We start from the raw sequence: 26049 nt of genomic DNA, 5'->3' as shown, positions 1-26049 counted from the left end.
AATCCATATGAGTATCGTTTTTATTATATTGTGATATATTTGTAGAAATTATCATTATTAATAAAAATTTTTACCCAACGTAAAAAAAAAGAAAAATAAAATTAATAAGTAAAGCTTCTCATATTTAATATTAAAAACAAAGAAAATGGTTAAATAACTTCTATTATAATTTGTTAAATGTATTTAATAAAATAATAGAAATCAGATAGTCTAATTATATACATTATATAAATGTAATTGAAGCATTTTCTATACTTGATTAATGCGAGTAGAGATCCTAAGATTTATTTCCTAATAAAATTACTTATTTTTTAATAAAAATTCATACTTTAATTAATTATGTAACACATGCACATCCATGACAACACAACCTTCTAATAAATACACTACTTCTTTAAAGAACATGCGAGATACACTCAGCTCACTACTTGAACTCACACCCTCACCAAAAAAGGTAAGAGTACATAACATTAAACCAATAGATGGTTGATGAAATCATCTTCTAAAATTTAATATACGTACAACTTTTATATATATACACATATTATAATCCATGATTTAGCATATTGAGGTTTTGGTGCAGCGTAAAGCACCAGCTGATTCTGTAGAAACCCTAACAGATTTGGCATCAGAGACTTGGAAGACTTGCTGAGGGTCATAGTTAGGCCTTGCACCACCAAATCCTGATTGAGTGAATGAAGCTCCATTCTTAAAGTAATCCCTTACTGAATAAAGACTCCATCCAGCTTTGTCCTTCTTATTATGCTTCCTCCATGTCACCTCTTTGTTTCCTTGTGCGTGTACTGCAATAAAGAAATTGGCTTCACTCTTAACGCTTGGATTCATACTTCCTCCAATTGCATACTGTGTCCATCCTAGGTATAGATTGTTTACAACATGGGCATATCCATGGCGGACCCTGTAAAAGGAAAAAGGGTATGAATTCCATCACATATATATATATATATATATGTATAAGTACTTATACACACAGACGTATGGTCAATATGATCATGACTATTTTAGTATTTGATAAGAGAAATTAAACTAAACAGATGTATATACCTGGGCATTCTTTGGTTACAATTCGGTCCAAAATGATTAAAGGCAACGGTAACCTTCATGTTCTTATCTCTCAAGTACCCATCATCATGGCCTAGAAGCATGACCTTATCTTGGTTCCTAAACCAATTGTTAGAAATGGTAACATCTGTTGTCCCACGAGTGACATCGAGGAGACCATCATGACATTCATATAATGTGTTGTGGTCTATCCAAATCTTTCTTGCCGTCACTAGCCTTATTGCATCTCCATCTACTTGACCCATCTGCATTATTTGTGAATCTGGCCCAATTACTGACATTGCTGGTTGAGGTCGACAATGATGTACTCTAAGTCCATGGATGATTATGTCTGTTGACTGAAAATTTCATTATATAAATATGTTAAAATGGCTGATCGATAAAGACATAATATAATATGCAAATTTTGTAGATACAATTTTACATACCTTGTAGACGAGGAGACAAGCAGGTCCTATTATGTGAACACTTGCACCCCGGCCATCTATAGCGGTGAAACTGCTGATGAGAAGGGGTGCTTGCAAAGAAATTCTCATGTCTCTTTGGAAGCTAATCCAAACTTTTCCTTTAATGACAGTAGCTCCATATCTAAGGGATCCCAATTTGGGATTTAATGGGTCATCTGAAGAATCTGTAACCTCATAATACACCATCTTTGGGTCCATGTTGTTGACCATCTTCCCTGCAAATCCCACAGAACAAGAGCCAAGTTGTTGCCTATTATTTCTCCAATGAGTGTTCCCTCTCCAACATTTGTCAATGACATTCATTTCTGTGATTAGTTGATGAGCAAAATTAACATTTACATTTATTGAAATTACAGTAATGATGAGAATAAAAATAGGCAATCTTATTAGTATGGTCATTTTCAAGATTAGGGTTTTTGATATTTGGAAGAGAAGATGGTAACTGAGATATACTTAAGGTAGAATATTAGGAAGAGAAAGAGATGTTGCTTATATAGAGGGAGGAATTAACAAACAAAATGAAAGTAATTTGTTATTTGCTTTATTTTTCTAAAAAGAAAATTGTTATTTAATTTTTATGGGCGGGGAAAATTCTTGTTAAACAAGGAGATAGGAATAGAAAGGAGTAAGTAATGTTGTTTTTCTGTTATATATATATATATATACATACATATATACTATAATATGTTATATTAAAAATAAGATAAATAAATCTACATATTATAAATATCCAAAGATTAGCGCATGCTCTTGATCTTTTATTTAATAGTTTATGACTATTGCAATGTAATGTGAAATTGATTGTGCAATATCAAAATTTCCTCTTGTCATAATTTTATTTTTTGTGCAATTTGAATTATATAAGATTTGCTATTGGGATGCAGTACAGTTTCTGCAAACTATAATAAAGATAATAAGGAAAGAAAATGATAAAGTAACCGGGTCCGAGTTTAACCCGAACCGGTTTAATTTTTTTAAGAACAGAAAAAAGTAAGAAGAATTCTAGAAATCATTGAGTGATCATGCAACTCATGAACAAGTAGTAAATTAGAATAAAAATTTAAACTTGTAATTAATCAATGATAATAAGATGCTGTTTGGGAAGTTTAAAGAATTGCTAAATATCTAGATTCGAATTCTTGAAGTAAACATTATGTTTTTTAATTATAATATTAAAGAATTTCTCAATACGAAAAACTTGTTTAAGTATATTGAAACTCTAAATAGACAGTTTCGAAAGATAATGTAAGGAAAAACTATAAAATTTTAGAAAAAATATTTAAGTTAAGATTGACCTATTAGTTCCTAAATCCCATCAAATTACTAAAATGATTATCTACCGATGTCAATTCAAATGAAAATTTATCAAACAATAAGTTTATATTATAGACAAGTTGATTTCTATTGTAGAATTTTTTTTTTTAATCAATTTAACTTATCTTTTCTCAAATAATAGTAATAATAAGCACAGAATCATTTATAAATTTTCATTTTTGTAACACTATATATTTTGTAGTTATTGATCTCAACCTTACATGTCAACGATAACAAACAGAAATAGAGACAGTTCAAGATAAAAGATTAGTGTCAAAGTTTAAATATTTTAAAATGAAAACAAGTTTACTATTAATTTGAGTTGCATTATTATTGTTACTTTTTGGCTACCATGTGGAGTATTTTTTTATTGAACACTTCGACTTTGTAATTAGTTCTGTTATTGAAAATTTCTTTTGATTTTTCACAATGTTAAAAATACGTGATATTTTAGGAAATTATTATTCATTTACATTAATCGTTAATCTAAAATGGTAGAATTTTTTTGTTAAATTTAATTCTATTATTTTTAATTTCATCGTTACAATTGGTTTCATTTTAATTTTTACTTAATTCAATAGCACTATCACTACTTATAACTAGTTTGATTCTAACAACTCTCATTTCAAATAGTTCTTATCAATAATTACCTTTTTTTTTCATCTTATGTGAGAAATTGATTTTTGATTTATAAATTTGATATTGACAATCGAGTTTTTTTTTGTTTATCTGAATTTATATCACTACAGTCAATCTCTTAATTTTATTATCCACCACTATAATTCTTCTTCTTCATTTGTTTCTTTAATCTCATAGTATTTCAATCTCTATGTTCTTCATTATTATTCTTTTTCTATAAGATGAATACGTACTTCTCACCATTAGAACAAACATATAGAATACTATCCATACACATATATAAAATATATGTATAGTTCAATTCTTGAACACCTAAATCTTTAATAAAAAACATATATGTGCATTCTTTCAATAACAAATTATATTTAAATATATATACATAAAATATCAATATAATTCATTAATTCCTTCTACGATATGAATATAACAATCACATAATTAACACTAGCAAATACAACACCATTGAAGTGAACTACTTTATTATTTTTATTTAATTTTTTATAATTACTTTAATATATTTAATATAGTAAATTTTTTTAGTAAATTAACTAGTTATAAGAATAAATTGAAGATATTATTGTTTTAATTTTTTAATAAATAGATTCTCCAACAAATAATTAAAATTAGTGGTAGCTTATTGTTACCGTAAATATTAAGTTTTACAGTAGAGCTCTTTTTACTTACATCAGGAGATGTCCTATAATTTTTATCTTTCATATTGAAGGAGTTTTTTATGTTAAAAATTTTAATATTTTTGTGTGATTATTTTTTAGTATTTTAGTGCAGATTTTATTATATTTATTTTAATTTATTCTCACTCCTCATAAATTTATTGAATTAATTCCCTACATATATATATATATATATATATATATATGTACAAAAAAGAATAAATGAATGTGGTTAATACAATTGGGTTCAAAAACTTCAATAGTCAGGTACCTGAGACAAAAACGGGTGAACCAGCAGCTGCGATGCCGTCCATCTTTTCTCTGAATCTTTTTGCAAACAACAGTCTATGAAGCTTCGAAACTCGGCGGAACAATCCTCTGGAACGCTGGGCCTCTCACCGAGACAAATCGCACACATCAACGTCACCCAGTCCGGTGTCTGACCCGGTTCCAAGAACGGAAAACGACCCATGTAGAGCTCCAGCAAAGTCACCCCAAAACTCCAGATATCTCCCGCATAAAGATTTTCATCTTGACCGTAAGTCTGAGGATCGAAGCGCTGGGGACTCATGTAAGCGCAAGTGCCGACGAAAGAGTTCTGGGAGACGAGGGTGGGGCGGATGATCTTGCTGACGCCGAAATCTGCAATCTTGACATCCATCTTTGAATTCACGAGCAGGTTGGCGGGCTTGATGTCTCTGTGCACAATCTTCTGGCCATGCAAGTACTTCAAACCCTCAAGAACCTGTCGAGCGACGGGAACCAGATGCTTTTCGGAGAAAGAACCCCGTTCTTGCAGAAGGGTGTGGAGAGAGCCAGCGTCCATGTACTCCATAAGTATTTCGACTTCACCGGAAGGCTTCTCGTAGATTGCGTGGCAGCGAACAACGTGCGGCGAATCGGTGAATCGGAGAATTTCAATCTCCCGCGAAAGTTGTTGGCGAACCGTGGGATTGTTGGCGGCATAGATGATCTTGAGCGCGTAGAGCTGAGAAGTGGAGCTGTGTTGGACTTTGTGGACGGTGCCGCTATTTCCGTGTCCAAGAACCTGAATCTTTTGGAGGTCGGAGTAGGAGACGGTGGGAGCGGTGGTGGTGAGAGGTGGAAGGAGAGGAAGGTGGAAAGGAGTTTGATGAGTTTGAGGGATGGAGAGGCGGAGTTTGGGACGGGATGGAGCAGAGACGGCGGCTACCATGATTAGGTTATTCTTCTCTGCATCTGTGATTTTCTTGGAGAGGAAGAGAGAAAATCTGAATGGAGTGAAGTGAGTGTAACGGGTTTTGAACCTATATGTACACAGCAGTCCGTCTCCTGGAAGGTGAAAGCGTAGAGCCGTTATTTTTGCGCGGGAGTTATATATATATATATATATATGTAGTCTCATATATATGAACTAAACAGATAAACTTTCCTGTTTGAAAAGCTGTAGAGAAGCTTACTTATGTTTCTTGAATGGATTTCTTTATTTCTTTATTCAAAATATTTTTTTCTGTATTTATCTGAAATCTAATTTGTGGGTTTCCTTACTTGGTTGCCTATAAAATAATTGAATTAAGGAGTAATTTGTTTGGTATATATTTACAGAGAAAGATCTGGATAAAATATATATATATATAATCTCAAATTTTTATTATATGGTCGAAAATGTTCGTTAATTTTGTTTGAATGAATTATTATCTATCGGTTCATTAATTAATTAATTACCCATATGTCGAAATATATATACTTGTGTTCGTATGTGTGTGTATAAATATTTATATGGGATTTTGTTTACGACATATCAGTGACCAGGATTGGGGAGCATCTGATTGCATAATTAATACAAGCTGGTAATATTAATGATGCTTTAGCCTGAATATATATGTATATATATATATATATATGTATGTATATACTAACAACGCTATTTGTGATTGAATATATGGCATTAATCAATCAATTAATTAATTAATTAGTTATTACTTGTGTTTATTTCTATAATTTGAAAAATATGTAATACATGGAACTTCACATAAAAGATTCAGTAATTTATTGATTTTTTCACGTTGAATATGATTTTGTTATTAAAAGAATGTATATATATATATATATATATTATATTGATGTAATCTTTTAATAACTATATTCTATGTGCATTTTTTCAATCCACTCTTTCTCAACTCAGAGAAAAATTAGAGTCCAGGGATTTTGATTTGTTTGGTATTGTAGCAAAACCCAATTAAGCATAGAAGCAATACCATAAGAGTTGCATTAATTACTTTGTCATAAATCAATTAGGAAAATAAACAAAGCCAACCAAAAATCCCATATATATATATATATACACTTACACACACACATATGAACACAATTATATATATTTCAACATCATTTCATAGTACAGTGGGGAGTAAAAGGAAGACATAGGTATACTTTGTAAACATGGTACTAGATCATACATTATAATTCTTTCAAGAAAATTGAGAAAGAATCAAAAAAATTATTAAAAATGATGAAAAGTTCAAATACTTATTGACTGATAGAGTTTTGAACGATTTCGTTATTTTCAAGTCGAGAAAGTTGAAAGATAATCTAGAGAAAGAAAACTCTTGGGAGAAAAGGAAATTCTCTTAACGTGATCTAGTAGTTTATAAGAAAAGAAGCAACATATAATTCAAAAACTCCTTCCCATTACATACAATATTTTTATCAAAAAATTCATGGATTCATAAATTAAGTAATATATAGAATAAATATTATGTATATATGTAATATTTTATATGCTTATTCAAACACTGAGAAAAAAATGTTGTTTGATTAAAAAAAAATATATTGATGAAGAACAGAAAAATCAAAATTACCATGAGCTTAAATGAAAAATGAAGAATAACAACAATAATAATAATAATATAGATGAATCATTGTCAATACCCATTTTAACTTCATGATTGCAACTAGTATGCATTATCTATATCTTGGTATACCAATCTTATCTTTTCAAATAGAGGGAACTTTGTGCTTCTATTAGCCTCTTATTTTACTCTTCATATTAGTTGTCAGTCTAATACTCTATTAGACTTTCTTTATTATCAACTTCTTTCAACTTGAGCATGTTTTAGCTTAAGACTTCTTTTTTTTTTTTTTTTGATACAAGGAAAAAACAACAAAAAAGCTAACGAAAACAATCAGATATGGCTATTACATAATATGAGACAAGAAATATCAAGTATATCCTCACAGAGGATGCTTATATATATATATATATGTAGTCTGTGATTTTCTTGGAGAGGAAAAGAGAAAATCTGAATGGAGTGAAGTGAGTGTAACGGGTTTTGAATCTGTATATACACATTAGTCCGTCTCCTGGAAGGTGAAAGCATAGAGCTGTTATTTTGCGTGGGAGATATATATATATATATATATATATATATATGTAGTCTCATATATATGAACTAAACAGATAAACTTTTTCGCTCAATTTCGAGCACCCCTGTGGCCATATTGCAGCAAAACAAATGGCAGGTGAGCCAAAAAGTATGGGCAAAGTTCGGCAGGGCGGCTGCGGTCCAAAACCTGCAACATCCTCTGATGAACCCCTTCCTAATTCTCGTTTCATGTAATTTTTTCACCATTGTATTCATCATTCTGTTTTCTGCAGATTGACCGAAGGAGGAATCCCAACCGCCAAGGAGAGCCGACGAAGCTACCGCACCCGGAAACTCCACCACCTGTAAGTTTTAATTTTTTGATTTTTTTTTGCTAAATAAGACTCCTTAACGTATTTTTTCTCAGGGATATGTGTAAAATCAGCTGAAAAACTGACTAAACTAGCCAAAAAGGTCAAGCCAAGACAAATTGCCGCCTGTGCCCGCGGTGCCGTCGCCTGAGCACGGTGGCACTGCCATGCCAGAATCTTGAAATTTGTTGAAAGGAATTTTTAACACGAATTTTAGGTTTTTATGGTATTTTTTAGGTACTGGAGTGTGTTTAATCTCTACAGGAAAATTCAAAAAATCGGGGGACAGCCAGGAGGTACAGTAGAAAGTACGGTATTTCGAACATCGATTAAGGTAAGAATCCCTCACCCTATTCCCTGTTATAGAATTGAAGCTTAAAAATTAATAATATGGTATCTATAGAATTTAAAAAACTTCGGAAATAATTACATGTCACTAATAGAGTCGGAACCGGTTAGTTATTTATTTGTCCTATTTAATTAATCATTTGCTCGTGCAACTTTAAATACATGATAATATATTGAAATAATTAAATGATTCTGTTGTGTTTTCTTGATAAATATATCGCTTGTTTTGTGGGATTTACAGTTGATTATGAAACTTGAAATTAATATACAAATTAGAAATTACTTGATAATGTGAATCAATAAATAATTATCTTATTGGATATCTTGGGAGATGGTTGACGAACCGGTGCGTAGGAACCCTATTGTGAATGTCACCTCATACCGGATGGAGTATCAAGGGATGGTATTTTTAGCACTCATACCAGACGGAGTATCGATGGATGACATTCGGACACTCATACCAGATGGGGTATGGGGACGGCTGGATAATCGACAAGTTTAGATATTGGGTTCACGCATATGGGGACATCCCTATGGACTCCCAAAGGTACCAGTAAGCAGATAAAAAAGGAAAAGTTGTTGTTATTGCTCACTTGTATAATATATCATAATGTCATTTGAGTTATTTTCTTTATAAGTTGATCTTAAAAATCTCATAACAATAAGTATGCAATAAATGATTTTTCTTATGATAAATGAACTTACTTAAATTAAAAGTTTCATTAGTTGTTTTATACTTTTTTTACCAACCTTCAATTTTTGTATCGGTGAGTAGTGATATATTTTGTTGAGCTAGTGTAGTTCACCACTATTAACTATTTCAGATCAAGAATATCAAGACCTAGATCCTGATCAGCAGGAAGGCTATGAATAGGTGTCCCCCGGATACAATCAAGAGCTAATGAAGGTTGACCTCCCCATAATATTTATTTACTATATGTTTATTTCATTTTTTTATGCATCGCTATGAAATGGACATTTTTGTAACTCTATTGAGCATTTAAATTTATGTGTAAGAAATATAATCCCTAACGTTATTATACGTTTCCGCATTAAATTTATGAATTTATTTTTCTTCTAGTTCCCTGTTATTTTAGTTAGTATCAAAGTTGCGTTTTTCGGAATCATTCCTTACACAAAGACCTAAAAACACCAAATACAAAATTATCACTTAATATTTCCTTGTGAAATACAGTACAATAAATGAGGAGAGGAATACCATCACAAAATTGACCAGATCGGGATGGCTCACTTCGAGAGGATGTCGACTGACTCTTTAAGATGCTGGAGAGACTCATCTCTGCCCAGTATGCTTGGGAGTAAAGGAGGGAGCTATCTAACCCTCCCTCGCTGCCACAATTTGAGCCACCTTTATAGCAGAAAGATCCAGAGCCACCCCTGTACGACCCTGCTCCTCCATCGTACTATCCAGCACTACCACAGTACAATCTGGTGCTTCCATCGCATCATTTGTTACCACCACAGTACAACCTGGTGCCTCCACCATATCATCCGGCACTGCGACAGGGCCACCCGGTCCCTCCCCAACACAATCCAATTCCTCTTCCACAGGACCAAATTCTACCCATGATGGACTTATGTTACGTTGAGAGGTATAAAAAACTAAATTCATCTACCTTTGCAAGAGCATCCTCTTTCGAAGAGGTCGAGTTTTTGTTAACTGACACATAGAAGACTTTCGCGACTCTTGGGGTGGTTTCCAAATATAAAGTTATACTTGCCACCTACATGCTTGTGGGAGAAGCTGGCCGCTGGTGGCAACTCAAGCAGGCTACCCTGCCCATTCCAATTACTTGGGAATAGTTTCAGATGGCCTTCAATGCAAAGTACCTCCCAGAACATCTTTAATATTTGAAGGAGATGGAGTTTCCACACCTTGTCCAGAGTGAGATGACTGTGTTGAAGTATGCCTGAAGGTTCCTAGAGTTAGACTGGTATTCTCCTAAAGGCATGATGAATGAAGGCAAGAAAATAAGGAAATTCGAGTGGGGCCTCCACCCTGAGATCAAATAGTAGCTGTACGTATTTGAGCTAAGTACTTACTCAGCCGTTCTGGCTAAAGCACAGATAGTGGAGAGGAATCTTCGCATCTTTCTTCCAACAATGGGGAATCCCAGACCCCTAATTTCACATCGTAGACTAGCACCTATTACACTGGCTCAGCATAACAAGAGGCTTAGGCCAGTGACTCAAGCTCCTTCTTAGACTCTACTAATAGGACGCGGTAGGACTTGTTAGTACTGTGGTAAAGATCATGGGGACTGACCCTGGTATCATCTCAATAATACTTGCTACATATGTGGGAGTACCCAATACTACACGAAAGAGTGCCCGCAGAACCAGAATCAGACCAGAGCTCCTATCTAGGGTATAGCTTATAACCTTACTCAACAGGATGCTGTAGCCAATTCAGATATGATACAGGGTACGTACACTATCTGTAATCACTTTACACATGTTTTGATTGATACTGGTGCTTCACATTCGTTTGTCTTACATACTTTTACACAAAACTTAAATGTATCACAGGAAAAACTTATTTCTATGTTGTTTGTGTCTATTCCTGGAAGTAGGACACTATTAGAGAAATATATATATATATATATAAAGCGTGTATTATAGACATAACAGATAGAAAATTAAGTGTGGATTTTATAGAAATTGACACGGAGGACTTTGATGTAATCTTAAGAATGAATTGGTTAGTAACGTACCACACTACCATAAATTACTTCCATAAGAAACTTATATTCAACCCTCCTAACGAAGAGCCATTTACAAGTTAATGAAAATTTTAAATGTAGTGTCCTCATTTTATAATGTTTAACTTTGTGGTTTTATCTACATTAGGCAAACCTAAGAAAGAAATTTGAATTCAAGAGATTGCAGTAGTTTGAAACTTCTCTAATGTATTCTCTAATGAACTGCCCGAACTACCAGTGGACAGAAAAGTTGAGTTCACCATAGATCTCCAACTTGGCACCAAACCTATCTCCGTGGCCTCTTACTATATGAATCGTATCAAGATGGAAGAACTGAGAAAATAAATCAATGAATTGTAGAACAGTAGATTCATTTGACATAGTGTATCTCCTTGTGGTGCTAGAGTCACATCTAAAAGGAAAGGGACAAGATGTTACGATTGTATATTGACTACAGGAGATTAAATAGGATCACGATTAAAAACAAGTACCCCCTCTCGAGAATTGATGATCTCTTTGACCAGTTGCAGGATGGCCATATCTTCTTTAAAATAGATTTACATTTGTGTTACCACCAGGTAAACATCAAGATAAAGAGCATTTCCAAGACAACTTCAGAACTGTAGGCGCACTGTAGAGTCGAATTCAGACTCCGAAACAAGTAAGGACCCCTCACCCTATTTCCTATCACGGTATTAAAGCTAAATAAATAATTAAACTGTACTTTGTGACTTTATAGATGTATAATTGATTAAGGTTGCCAATGGAGCCCGAGTCTGATACAGTGTTGGTCTATTATTGTTTGATCTAATTTTCAGTATTAAATGCAGTATGATGTTTGATGTAATTATGTTATAGTCTCGTATGCATGAATCATGGTTTCTTTTATTATGGTTTGTATTATGGTGAACTCGATACTGTGTTGTCTTGTTTGGTGTCAATTATTGGTTTACATGTTGTGTATGATTGGATGACTGAGATCAAGGAAAAAGGCAAAAAGGTTATGTGAATTGATGAGTAGATAATGTGGACAGCCTGACTAGATATCCTGGGAGATGGTGGACGGATCGGGTCCGTAGGGAACCCTACCGGGAACGTGGTCTCTCATACTGGACGGGGTATGGAGACCTTATGTGTTTTTGCACCCATACCGGACGGGGTATGGGGACGACCCGTTTCACCCTCATACCGGACGGGATATTGAGGTTCATGGTTTTGGCGCCCATACCGGACGGGGTATGGGGACGGCCCTGGAATCAGGTTGTAATGTTAATGGTTCACGGGTAGCGGGGACCCCCTATGGATCCCCATGGATACTAGTAGACTGGTAAAAGAGGAAAATATGTTGTTTAATAATTGAAATGCAAAGGCGTGGTAAGTGTTATGTTATAAAGTCTATATGATTTCATGATGATGATAATGTTATTGCTTTCATATGTTGTTTTCATGGATCTCACCGAGGTAAGTAGACAGTAAAGGTTTTTATGTTAATAAACGAGTTCGTTATAAATTATGCTCCATTGGTCATTTTTGTTTTCTACCCACCTTTACTTCCGTAGCGGTGAGATAGTGTGATGTCTTTACTAGGCTGGTATAGCTCATTCTTTATTTAACCATTTCAGATTAGGAAGACGTTGTTCCCAAGCCCGTTCCGCAAGAAGATGGCGAAGGAGACGCCTAAAGACTTCATAGTTATATTTATAGTTCTTATTTCGAGTATCTCTTTTAATTAGTTTGTTCTTTCATGTTTTGAGTACATTTTGGTTATTGTGTAAGGGATGTTAATCAAATTTTTATTACGCTTCCGCATTTGAGATTTTTAATACATACATTTTATTTAAATTTCCGGGGTCGTTACAGTTGGTATCAGAGCCGCGTTCCTCGGACCCATCTCTTACACAATAATGCTTAGAGAAATACTCACCGATAAATCATTACTCAACCATTCCTTATGAAATGTAGGTGCAGAGAGATGAGGAGAGGAGGACCCCCACTAAACCGAGCGGCTCGGGATAATTCGATTCGGGAGGATATAGATAGGTTATTTGAGATGATGGAAGGATTCATAGCTGCCCAATAAGGGCGAGAGGAGAGAAGGGAGTTACCCAACCCTCCTCCACTACCGCAGGTTGAGCCTCCGCTACAGCAGGCTGATCCCGAGCCATCCTGGCACAAGCTTGCTCCTCCACAGTACCACCCGGCACCACTGCCGTAGTACAACTCGGTGCCCCAGCCACGGTACTACCCGACACCGCCATAGCACAACCCAGTGCCCCCATCATATCAGCAGGTGCCACCACAGGACCCCCCAGTCTATCCCCAGCCGGGTCCAGTCCCTCCTCCACAGGACCCCGCTCCTTCCTTGATCGACTCGGGCTATATAGAGAGGTATAGGAGACTGAACCCCTCCACCTTTACAGGGGGATCCTCTTTTGAAGAGGCCCAGTACTGGCTGGCGGAGACTGAGAGAGCTTTCAGGACCTTGGAAGTACTTCCTGAGCAGAGAGCTGCCCTTGCTTCCTACATGCTGGTAGGGGAAGCAGGACGTTGGTGGGAGCTCAAGCAGACCACCCTGCCTACACCAGTCACTTGGGAGCAGTTCTTAGCGGACTTCCATGCGGAGTATCTCCCTGAGCACATCCGACACCTAAAGGAAACGGAGTTTGTTCAACTGGTTCAAGGAAACATGACAGTATCAGAATATGCTCATAAGTTTCTAGAGCTGAGCCGATACTCCCTGAAGACATTGATGGATGAGGGCCGAAAGGCCAGGAGATTCCAGTGGGGTCTCCGCCCGGAGATCAGGAAACACTTGTTAGTATTGGAGCTCAAGACATATTCAGCAGTCCTAGCAAAGGCACAGATCGTGGAAAGAAGCTTCAGCACCCATCCTCAGCCAGGAGGGAGTTCCCGACCCTCAGCTCTGTTCCGCAGGCCAGCACCTACTGCGCCTACCCAACCAAATAAGAGGTTCAGACCAGCCATCCAGGCCCCTCCTCAGGCTCCAGGGGCAGCACGTGGAAAGATCTGTCAGCACTGCGGCAGAGATCACGGGGACCGACCCTGCTACCGCCTCAACAACACTTGTCGCATTTATGGCAGTGCCCAGCATTACGCAAGAGAATGCCCGAGGAACCAGAATCAAGGAAGGCCTCCTATCCAGGGCAGAGCTTACAACCTTACCGAGTAGGATGCCGACGCCGACCCGGATGTAGTACAGGGTATGTATACTATCTATGACCATATTACTCATGTTTTATTTGACACTGGTGGATTGCACTCTTTTGTTTCACATGCTTTTTCTTCCAAAATTAATGTATCACCTGATAAACTTTATTCATTGTTGTTTGTGTCTACTGCCGGGGGTGAAACACTACTAGGGAAAGTTATCTATAAGGCTTATGCTGTGGAGATAGCAAATAGAAAATTGAGTGTAGATCTGATAGGGTTAGACACGGGAGATTTTGATGTAATCTTAGGAATGGATTGGCTAGCGGCATATCACGCCACCATAGATTGCTTTAACGAGAAAGTTGTATTTAATCATCCTAACTAGGAGGCATTTATAAATTAATAAAATTATTCAGTACTTATTTCTTGATGGCAAGTTTTCTTAACTTCTAGTGCCTTAATCTTGCTGTTTTCTCTGATTAGGTAAGCCCAAGAAGAAAATTTGTGTTCAAGAGATTTCGGTAGTCCGAGACTTCCCAGATGTGTTTTCAGACGAACTGCCCGGTCTGCCAGTGGACAGAGAAGTCGAGTTCACTATAGACCTACAGCTAGGTACCCAGCCCATTTCGGTTGCTCCTTACCGCATGAGCCGCATTAAGATGGAAGAGCTGAGGAAACAGATCACTGAATTGCAAGACAATAATTTTATTAGACACAGTGTGTCCCCTTGGGGTGCCGGAGTCATTTTGAAAGGAAGGGAGATGAAACGTTGAGACTGTGCATTGATTACAGAGGGTTGAATAAGATTACAATCAAAAACAAGTATCCCCTTCCCCAGATTGATGACCTCTTTGATCAGCTGCAGGGTGCACAAGTCTTCTCTAAAATATACCTACGATCAGGTTACCATAAGGTGAAGATAAGAACAGAAGACATCCCCAAGACGGCCTTCCAAATCAGGTACGGACACTATGAGTTCTTGGTGATGCCATTTGGGCTAACCAATGCCCTGACAATCTTTATGGATCTGATGAACAGGGTCTTCAGAGAGTTCTTGGATCAATTTTTCATCGTGTTCATCGATGATATCTTAGTATACTTAAAAAGCAGAGAAGAATATGCTCACCATCTTACCCAAGTTTTGCAGGTCCTTAAAAACAAAAGGTTATATGCGAAGTTGAGTAAGTGTGGATTCTGGCTTGAACAGACCGCCTTCCTAGGACACATCATATCGAAGGAAGGGGTGTTAGTGAATCCCGAAAAGGTTGAAACGGTACTTGGCTGAGAGAAGCTGACATCAGTATTATTTTTTTTATTAGAATTATTTTGGTTTATTTCATTTTAATAATTAATTTATTTTCTAATAATATGTTTTAATTTAATTTAATTTAATTTAATAGAAATAAAAATAATAATAATGATAAAATGGGGTAAAATTATTTTTGAGATTTAATTGAAATTGATTTTGGAAAAAAATAGTAAAATTTTGGATTCTGTGGGTGTTTTTGAAAAGAAAATCAAAAATTGGGGGTCAAAATATAATTTAAAAAAATTACACCACGTCAGCAGCCCCAGCCAACCAGGACACGCCGCGTGGTAGGGATGCTGACGTACGAAGCCATGCGGGATGGAGACATGTGGGCAATCCGCGTGTGCGCGATCGGATGGCCCAGATCTCACGGGTGCGGACGGCCCATATTTAATCACGCACGGATGGCCTAGATCGCATCGCGATGGACGGTCCAGATTTATTTCTAATTTAATCGCGATTCGGACGACCCATATTAAATCATGATGGACATATTTTATCTAGATATTTCTCTGTAAATATATACCAAAAAAATTATTCCTTAATTCAATTATTTTATAGGCAACAAGTAAAGAAACCCACTAATTATATTTCAGAGAAATACAGAAAAACCAAGATTTTAAATAAAAAAAATAAAAAGAAATCCATTCAAGAAACATAAGTAAGCTTCTCTACAGCTTTTCAAACAGGAAAGTTTATCTGTTTAGTTCATATATATGAGACTACATATATATATATATATAACTCCCGCGCAAAAATAACGGCTCTACGCTTTCACCTTCCAGGAGACGGACTGCTGTGTACATATAGGTTCAAAACCCGTTACACTCACTTCACTCCATTCAGATTTTCTCTCTTCCTCTCCAAGAAAATCACAGATGCAGAGAAGAATAACCTAATCATGGTAGCCGCCATCTCTGCTCCATCCCGTCCCAAACTCCGCCTCTCCATCCCTCAAACTCACCAAACTCCTTTCCACCTTCCTCTCCTTCCACCTCTCGCCACCACCGCTCCCACCGTCTCCTACTCCGACCTCCGAAAGATTCAGGTTCTTGGACACGGAAATGGCGGCACCGTCCACAAAGTCCAACACAGCTCCACTTCTCAGTTCTACGCGCTCAAGATCATCCATGCCGCCAACAATCCCACGGTTCGCCAACAACTTTCGCGGGAGATTGAAATTCTCCGATTCACCGATTCGCCGCACGTTGTTCGCTGCCACGCAATCTACGAGAAGCCTTCCGGTGAAGTCGAAATACTTATGGAGTACATGGACGCTGGCTCTCTCCACACCCTTCTGCACGAACGGGGTTCTTTCTCCGAAAAGCAGCTGGTTCCCGTCGCTCGACAGGTTCTTGAGGGTTTGAAGTACTTGCATGGCCAGAAGATTGTGCATAGAGACATCAAGCCCGCCAACCTGCTCGTGAATTCAAAGATGGATGTCAAGATTGCAGATTTCGGCGTCAGCAAGATCATCCGCCCCACCCTCGTCTCCCAGAACTCTTTCGTCGGCACTTGCGCTTACATGAGTCCCCAGCGCTTCGAGCCTTCCATATTTGAATATACGAGCAGGTTGGCGGGCTTGATGTCTCTGTGCACAATCTTCTGGCCATGCAAGTACTTCAAACCCTCAAGAACCTGTCGAGCGACGGGAACCAGCTGCTTTTCGGAGAAAGAACTCCGTTCCTGCAGAAGGGTGTGGAGAGAGCCAGCGTCCATGTACTCCATAAGTATTTCGACTTCACCGGAAGGCTTCTCGTAGATTGCGTGGCAGCGAACAACGTGCGGCGAATCCGACTTACGGTCAAGATGACAATCTTTATGCGGGAGATATCTGGAGTTTTGGGGTGACTTTGCTGGAGCTCTACATGGGTCGTTTTCCGTTCTTGGAACCGGGTCAGACACCGGACTGGGTGACGTTGATGTGTGCGATGTGTCTCGGTGAGAGGCCCAGCGTTCCAGAGGATTGTTCCGCCGAGTTTCGAAGCTTCATAGACTGTTGTTTGCAAAAAGATTCAGCGAAAAGATGGACGGCATCGCAGCTGCTGGTTCACCCGTTTTTGTCTCGGGTACCTGACTGTTGAAGTTTTTGAACCCAATTGTACTAACCACATTCATTTATTCTTTTTTGTACATAGGGAATTAATTCAATAAATTTATGAGGAGTGAGAATTAATTAAAAATTCAATTAAAATAAATATAATAAAATCTGCACTAAAATACTAAAAAATAGTCACACAAAAATATTAAAATTTTTAACATAAAAAACTCCTTCAATATGAAGGATAAAAATTATAGGAGCTCTCCTGATGTAAGTAAAAAGAGCTCTACTGTAAAATTTAATATTTACAGTAACAATAAGCTACCATTAATTTTAATTATTTGTTGGAGAATTTATTTATTAAAAATTTAAAACAACAATATCTTCAATTTATTCTTATAACTAGTCAATAAAAAAAAAAACACTCCACATGGTAGTCAAAAAGTAACAATAATAATACAACTCTAACTTATAGCAAACTTGCTTTCATTTTAAAATATTTAAATTTTGACACTAATCTTTTATCTTAAGTTATCTCTCTTTCTGTTTATTATCGTTGACAAATAAAAATGAAGTCAAGAACCATAAAATATGTAGTGTTACAAAAATAAAAATTTATAAATAATTTTGTGCTTGTTATTACTATTATTTGAGAAAAGATAAGTTAAATTGATTAAAAAAAATTTCTATAATAAAAATCAAATAATATAATCTTATTATTTGATAAATTTTCATTCGAATTGACATCGGTAGATAATTATTTTAGTAGTTTGATAGGATTTAAGAACTAATATGTCAATTTTCACTTAGATATCTTTTTAAAATCTTATAGTTTTTCCTAATATGATTTTCTAAAACTGTTTATTTAAGTTTTCAATGTACTTAAACGAATTTTTCGTGTTAAGAAATTCTTTAATATTATACTTAAAAAACATAATGTTTATTTCAAGAATTTAGGAATTCTTTAAGCTTCCCAAACAGCATCTTATTATCATTACAAGTTTAAATTTATATTCTAATTTACTACTTGTTCATGAGTTGCATGATCACTCAATGATTTCGAGGATTCTTCTTATTTTTTTCTGTTCTTAAGAAAATCAAACCGGTTCGGGTTAAACCGGGACCCGGTTACTTCATCATTTTCTTCCCTTGTTATCCTTAACTGGCGAAGGCCTATCTCTGCAGCTCACTTCCTTTCACCACACTATCAAATGAAGCGTAATGGGAGCCCTTCCTCTGCTTGGGCTCTCAATTTCTTCATTTCCATGTTTATTGAGCCCTAATTCCAGCAATAGTAAGATCCAATTCCTCCCTTTTCCCAGCAATACAGTATTTTGCAGAACCTACGGGTCCTGCGCTGTGAGTGGCTCTCACCATGACGGGGGAAGGGTCAGATACAGTTTCAAGGACGATTTGGACGTCGAAGGTGATGATCTCCATGATGATTTTGGGTTCAGCAGCGGCGCGAAGCAGAGGGCCTGGTGGTCTGATGACAATGACTACGATGACTGGGAGGTTGAAGACGATGAGGAGCCTTGGATTTTTATGGTATAGTTGATCGTTGAATTGTTTCTCTATAGTTTTTTAGTAATTGAGCTATGTTTGGATACCTGGAATCTTGGGGAAAAGTGAGTGTGTTTTTTTTTTTTTTTGTTTTTAAAAAATTTTAACTCTGCTTTCTCAAATTGGGATTGATTCCTGAAGTTATTATCAATCGGGGTATTCCTATTATCCTTCCCCCGAATCTATGTATCTGTAGCCCGGCTACAGAGCAAGGTAAGTAAACTTTACTGAATCTTCCTTCTCTTATTCTTTTTCTAGTTAGAGAGATAGATCACTCCGAAACCTAAGAGAAAAGCCTTGACTAGCTCTTCTTTATAATCCGAGACTACAAAAGCAAATTCAACGTCCTTACCTTAACCTTCCAGCTAAGCATGAACAGAGTGAAGAGTCGGCAAAAGTTCACCACAGAAAGCATAGTCACAAGGGCAAGCGAACCACAGAGACCATTTCACAATCACAAGAGCTGAGCTGAAAGAAGGGTGAATATAATTCCCCTCGGGTGACTTCACTGCAGGGATTTCTATTGAAGAGCCGGGTTTTTCACTTGTTACTCTCTTTAACGTAATTAAGCTTGAAAATACAATTTTTTATGGGAATTTTTTGGAGAAAAAAAAAGAAGGATTATGTTGTTATCAGGCCGGAATCAATGAAGATGAAACAGATAAACTCAAAAATTTTAATAGAAGGCTGGCTTAATTTGGTTGGGGAGAAAGTTTGGAAATAATTTAATGTAAAACAAAAACTCAAAACTTTTAATAACAGCCTTACTTCGTTTGGTTGGGGAGAAAGTTTGGAAATAATTTAGTGTAATGTATGAGGCTATTAATGAAGTGTTCATATTTATTTGTTAAACAGCTGCTTACCATAACTTGCCTGCCACTTAAAAGTATTTTCTCTTGCCTCATAAGGTACCAAATATAGGATATGGCACTTTACAAACGCTCCTATAAATGGATTACCTCTCCCAAATTCCCAAATCAATATCAGTCTAACCACTGGGGCCTTGCAAGTCAAACCATGTTAAATCCCATTTGATCTAAATAATACACCTGCGGTCAGATTATGTTGGGTATGGGATTGGTTCGATACCATTTGTAACACAAGGCCATATGATTTCTACCACAAAAGTATTAGTTAGTAATATAATTGAGGCCCTTAGGCCACAAATCTGTTTTCAATGGGACAGAGAGCATTATAATTCTGTTTTCAACTGGTTGCCTCAGTGATTTGTATGTGATTTTCTAGTCTTTTCATTTCTAGGGCCTGTTCTATTTTTCTCTGCGATGTACTATAGCTGAAGCTAATCCAAATTGAGCTATGCTTTAGCTCCAATGAATTAAGGTTGAGATTGGATTTTAGTTCGTATTTTTGACTTCTTGGGGAGTATTGGTTTCGTTATTTCACCTAGGAGAGAGTTATTTAAAAAAAATCACCTACGAGAGAGAAGTAAAGTATTGCTTTTAAGGACCGAATGCTGTAAAGGCTGGGTAGAGTTCTTGTCACCTTTTAATGCTAAGTTCAGTTGAGGATTCCTTGCAATGTACATAGTCTCATATTTAAATATTTGTTCTTGTTGCATTTATGTCATATTTTTTTGTTTGCTGCTCCCATTAGATTGAGAACTGTGAATAATTTTTAATGTGGTAGAGAATAAAGTTTAATGCTCGACAACACGGAGGCTCAAATTTAAAAAAGAAAAATCTTCTGAATTAGATTATATAGGAGAGTTTATAAAGGTTCTGATTTATTTAGAATGACACTGTACATATATTTATTTTTGAAAATTGAGTGACAATATATTAGCATTTTTCTTTCATTCTGGGTAAATGTGTTGTTATTGCTCTTGATGATTCTTTTCATTAGTCAGCAATTCTTTGTACAGTTTTCTTGCTAGCTATGCTATTTATTAAATAAAAAGAAAATTAGGTCGTTGATTAGGTTCTCTACTTGCTTTGGTGTTTGCCTAATTTCAGAAAGCAGGAAGAATTTGCTGCTCATGTATGAACTGATAAGGATTGAACAGGAGCTTCAGTATACTGCACATTAAGCACCTTGTTATATGCTATGAGGTCAAAATGTGAAATCTATACCATCAGTCTGGGCTAAAAATAACAAAAACTGAAACTACCAGAAAGTCATGTAGGATTGCATGTTCATTAGCAATTGTCTGAAATGGTTCATGAACGATTAGGAGATATTCAAAAATGATGGAAGGCTTCAGACATGTAATAAAATCTCCATTATATCCACAAACAGGTACTTATTTATCACAATATCAAAATTATAAAATGAGGCCACGGGATCAGCTGAAATAATAAATACGAGGGGATAGGAAAGAGAGACTTTTCAGGACTTTTAACCAAAAGAATATCTTTGGTGTTTCAGGAGCTGCTGAAGTTGTTTTCAACAAAAAATATGAGCATGAAAGCATGTGTACCTGTTATCTCTTTACTAAACTGGAACTTATGTCCCCTACACCTTCGGAAATTGAGTCTCACATAGAAGAGGGATGATAGGGTCTTTAAGGCTTCTATGGTGTAAGGATTTCTTTAGCTTTAGGTCGTGGACGAATGCAAGAGTGGTGGATATTGTCGAAATATATATTGGAAGTGTAAATAACCATGAGGATTGCTGGTATAAAATGAACTTTTGGCATAAAGATATTCATGTCCAATTATCTTAAATAATGATCTCCAGACAACATTATGCGTGTTGAACCTGGATAATAGCTACACTAGCCACAACATTGGTGTAACATCATAAATCCTCTGAAATTAGAACTAAGTTATTTCAGACATCTTATCGGTACTCTTACACGAAAAGGTAACTTTTGGTTGATTGGTTAGGTTAGCCAAACTGTGACCAGTTTTAGCTTATTCACCATGGTGTTATGCCTTCAACTGCAGGTATTTAGAGCTTTTGGCTGGATGCTTCCTGCTGTTGCCATTTCATTACTTCTTGGAACAAGTTCAAATGCTTTCTTAATGGCATTAGCTGTTCCACTAGGGCAATCCGTACTTTCTTTTGCAATCGATAAGGTCTGGGGCCAAAACACCACAAAATCTAGTGCAAAGACGAGGAGTAGGAAGAGGCCATTTGCAAGAGCAGCAGCTGCAAGAAACATGAAGACAAGTGGGAAAAAGGAAGAAGAAAATATGCCTGGCGAGAGAAGAAATGACTACAAGTCCTGGGTGTCTTCAGACGCTGGTTCATATAACAAGGATCGTCACAACATCCCTAGATATGGTGGATGGGATGAGCTAGACAAACAAACTGAGACCCGAAATCCGAAAAAGGAAAAAATGCCACCTAGTAAGAAGGCAAATAAGTCTCAGAAGCAACAAAAGAAGTATAAATTTAGTCAGATTGGGAGAGTCAGAGACAGACCTCTGCTACTAAGGTTGCTAATTGCAGTTTTTCCGCTCTTAGGCTCCTGGACTAAGTTGTTGTTTTGATTTTGCGCGTTGCGATTGTAAGAAATTCGTGGAAAGTGCCAATTTATTTCTTTTTAGAAGACAATTTCAGAGTATTGAGGAGGTAATGAGTTTTGCTTGTACAGATTACAGATTACAGATGGAGAAAGATTTTCTCCTGCCACATTTTCTTGGAGATAAAAGCTCTGCAAATGTTATTCAAACAATCATATATATATATATATATAAATTGTTGCTTCCACTTGAATAATTCAATTAGTTATATAGCCGGTGGAAAAAATACTTCCTTTGTTACTCTCTTTTATGCAAATAAATATTATACAATGTAGGTGATTTTGAACTTTGTTTTTATGAAACTGAAAATATTTTAGTAAATAAATACTGAAAATTGACAAAATATTTTGAAAATCTTGAGACAGTTTTGCTGAAAATCCAAAAATTCTAATGGGCTCTGTACGTAGAGGCTTAATGGGTCTATAGCAACGAGCAAATTATCGGCCTATATAAATGGTACTGTCAGTTTGTGTGTATATATATGTAAATATAATATGTATTAATTTGAATTTTATTTTTTTTAGTGATTGAAGGACTTAGGTAAATTGGAACCTCATAATGTAGTCGGTCCATGGGGACAAATTAGAGCACCCTGTAGTTATGAACTGTTGTGAATGATATAGTTCAAAATTGACACACACACACATATATATACCCACGTGTGTATATATACATACATACAAGTATACATGACCAAGTTGCACACAGGTCAGAAAAATTATATGGGTATAGCTGTAGGTCAGTAATTCACCAAACAAAAAAAGCCAGCAACTTGATAGGTGTAGTAATGTGCGTGTGATCACCGGAGAAACACGATCTCCCTGCATGTATGTATACACACACACACACACATACATATATAACAACAAAAAGGGTGCTATTTGGACAAAGAAGGTTTCCATGGAATCTCTAATTGCAACCTTATACACCCCATCATCCAGGAACTGAAGCTGCCAACTTTCCATTTATTACCCACAAACATCACACTTATTCATGCTTGTCTCTTATATAATGTATTATCATTATCAACTATAAATACGTATATACATACATATAGGAATGTATTTGTTGACTGCAAACAAAATGACGACCAAGAAAGCTAGTCTGTTATGTTTGTGGTAGCCATGGCATGGGCTGTGAGTCAAATAAGACTGCGAGATCTTTTGTAGTTTTGCTAGCTTCCTCTATTATATTCACATATACACACACGTATATCTTAATACATATATAATTGATGGGTACAGTGCGTAAGATTTCATCCATATGCAGCGTAATGGACCCCAGGAGTTCTGAACCCTTCACTTACATCCAATTCAAACATGAAAGTAATGGGGTGAGATTATCATAGCAATATAATATGTCATGACTATATATATATATATATATATATATATATATTTTAGTATAAACATGTGGCGAATGTGTTAGCGACTCATGTAATCACACTGATTTGGGTTTTGTCAATTAGTTTATGTTTAAAGATAATTGTTTATCAAAGTATGATATATTCACACGTGTAAAATTTGATTATATATATATATATATATGAGTGTTAAATGACGAGCTTACAATTACAAATGGCAGTTACATATATTACGGACATTATTAAATATTAAAAGCACACATATATACAGTATATATGTGTATAGAAATTAGAATTCAACATTTGTTTTATGCTTATACACCCTCATAGGATCACAAGGCAACTCATAGCACCTCTAAGTATTATACACCAAGTGTTCTTCAAAAACTATATGCAATATGTGTTATTATACATATACTGAAATTAATTTCGGAAATCTCTCTCCATTGTAGAGAGCAATTAACTTCTCCCTCCTAGAGTACTCTCATCCTTTTCAAAATCCTCCTTACCTCCTTCTAATTCCTCCCTTTCACTACTTTCTTCTCTTAAATTTGAAAAATTTTTTTTTCCCTACTCCATTGAGGAGCAACTACTCGTCACAAATCTCCGGTCCGTACCTAAAGAAGAATCAGAAAATTATCACAATAAAGAACACGATCATCTAATAACACCCATATACAAGTACATGAAGCAACCAAATATTGGAAGAAACTTATGTTCTTAATATGTTATATGGACAATCAAAAGATTATTGAGTCTTTTTTTAATAGAAATTAATATATTTTAATAATTACGTGAGAATTGTACGACGATGATAACAAAATATCTTAATAAAAAAATATAGATACAATAAATCGATCAGGATACATGAAATCCATAATCTAAAATTCAACTTTACGTCCTCATAAAATAAAAAAGTTAAAAATACATATCATTCATATCAGAAATAATTGGTAAGATCATAAGAACTCACGAAGATTAGGTAATTCATTTCTTAATGGCGGGTAATTTATTTTTCGCCCATTACAAAATTGGGTAATTCATCTCCTAAGAATTACAAGGTTAAGCCGTATATTCCAATAGTTACAATGTTATTAATGCTTCTGTTGCACACTATCAAGAGTCTTTTTATGTCTCTATAATTATATTTGTTATTTGTTTCTCTTCACATATTATCATATTATAATGTAAAAAAAAACTTTTTTATCACCTAAATTAACTTCTAATCAACATTTATATAATTAGATTTCTTATAGAATCATCAAAAATTAGGTTTTTAATTATATATATTATTTAAATTATTTTTCAATGAGAACCGGTGAAATTGCGCAACATGTAACATTATTTCATCAAGTTGAATACATTTATTTAATAATATATACATACATATATACACAAATAAAATGTTAAAATTGAAATATTGCATCAAAATTAGCTGGTAGCATTTGAGTTCATGGTGGGAGTTAATTCATGAAAAGCCTATAAGTTCAATGATATAATATATATATATATATATATATATATATTATATACATAGAGAAAAAGTGAGTCGTCGAGCTTAATTTCTGTGATCATCCAAGAACTCAGAATAGATGAATTATTGGTAGAAAGGGAAAAGAAAAAAGAAAAAAAGTAGGTCAAATATTCTCTGATATATACATATATACATGGACCTTCGAAATCAATATATATATATATATACATGGACTAGTGTTTTTATTGATATATATACATATATATGTATATATTATATACTCATTTCTGATTTCTCCATTGATTGCCACTAAGTATACAAGTTGAATTCAGAATATATATGCACTGATTCTCCAATTTGTATTGATGGTAGGAGAGGATTATACGTTGGTGAAGATGGAATGTATTCCACCTATAAAGATTGGAAAATGTGTGATTCAAGGTGACCGATTGATATTTCTTTTTCTCACTGCACATAATTTCTACTCAGCCCACAAATTGATTTTCATCTTAATATCACAGACATTATTTTTCATATGATCTTCTAAATTACAATTCAATGGATAACAAGAGCTAGGCATCTATATATGTCTTTGTCTCCTACTCAAATTAGTATATATATATATATATATATATATATATATATATATTTGCTGGAATGGGAAAATATAGTCCCCATAA

At 35.4% G+C, this 26049-nt stretch overlaps 2 protein-coding genes and 2 pseudogenes across 2 annotated transcripts; 2 read left to right on the top strand and 2 right to left on the bottom strand.

Annotated features, from left to right (window-relative positions):
• Window positions 1–558: 558 nt before the first annotated feature.
• Window positions 559–1898, bottom strand: LOC110814973 (putative pectate lyase 2). The gene is made up of 3 exons (XM_022042571.2): window positions 1512–1898; window positions 1066–1421; window positions 559–919 (listed from the first exon to the last, which is right to left on the bottom strand). Exons 1-3 carry the CDS (start codon window positions 1851–1853, stop codon window positions 559–561), a joined length of 1059 nt encoding a protein of 352 aa, XP_021898263.2. The 5' UTR covers window positions 1854–1898.
• Window positions 1899–4430: 2532 nt separating this feature from the next.
• Window positions 4431–5419, bottom strand: LOC110814862 (mitogen-activated protein kinase kinase 9 pseudogene; annotated as a pseudogene).
• Window positions 5420–16341: 10922 nt separating this feature from the next.
• Window positions 16342–17539, top strand: LOC148253587 (mitogen-activated protein kinase kinase 7 pseudogene; annotated as a pseudogene).
• Window positions 17540–18641: 1102 nt separating this feature from the next.
• On the top strand, window positions 18642–22728 carry LOC110817256 (uncharacterized). Its single transcript, XM_022045717.2, has 2 exons — window positions 18642–19029; window positions 21951–22728. The coding sequence occupies exons 1-2, from the start codon at window positions 18703–18705 to the stop codon at window positions 22497–22499; spliced, it is 876 nt and encodes a 291-aa protein (XP_021901409.2). The 5' UTR covers window positions 18642–18702; the 3' UTR covers window positions 22500–22728.
• The last annotated feature ends 3321 nt before the right edge of the window (window positions 22729–26049 follow it).

The sequence above is a fragment of the Carica papaya genome, chromosome 6 (genome assembly GCF_054855325.1).
Source record: "Carica papaya isolate Zhongbai chromosome 6, ASM5485532v1, whole genome shotgun sequence".
NCBI classification, from domain to species: Eukaryota; Viridiplantae; Streptophyta; class Magnoliopsida; order Brassicales; family Caricaceae; genus Carica; species Carica papaya.
This window is presented reverse-complemented; position numbering and strand designations above follow the sequence as displayed.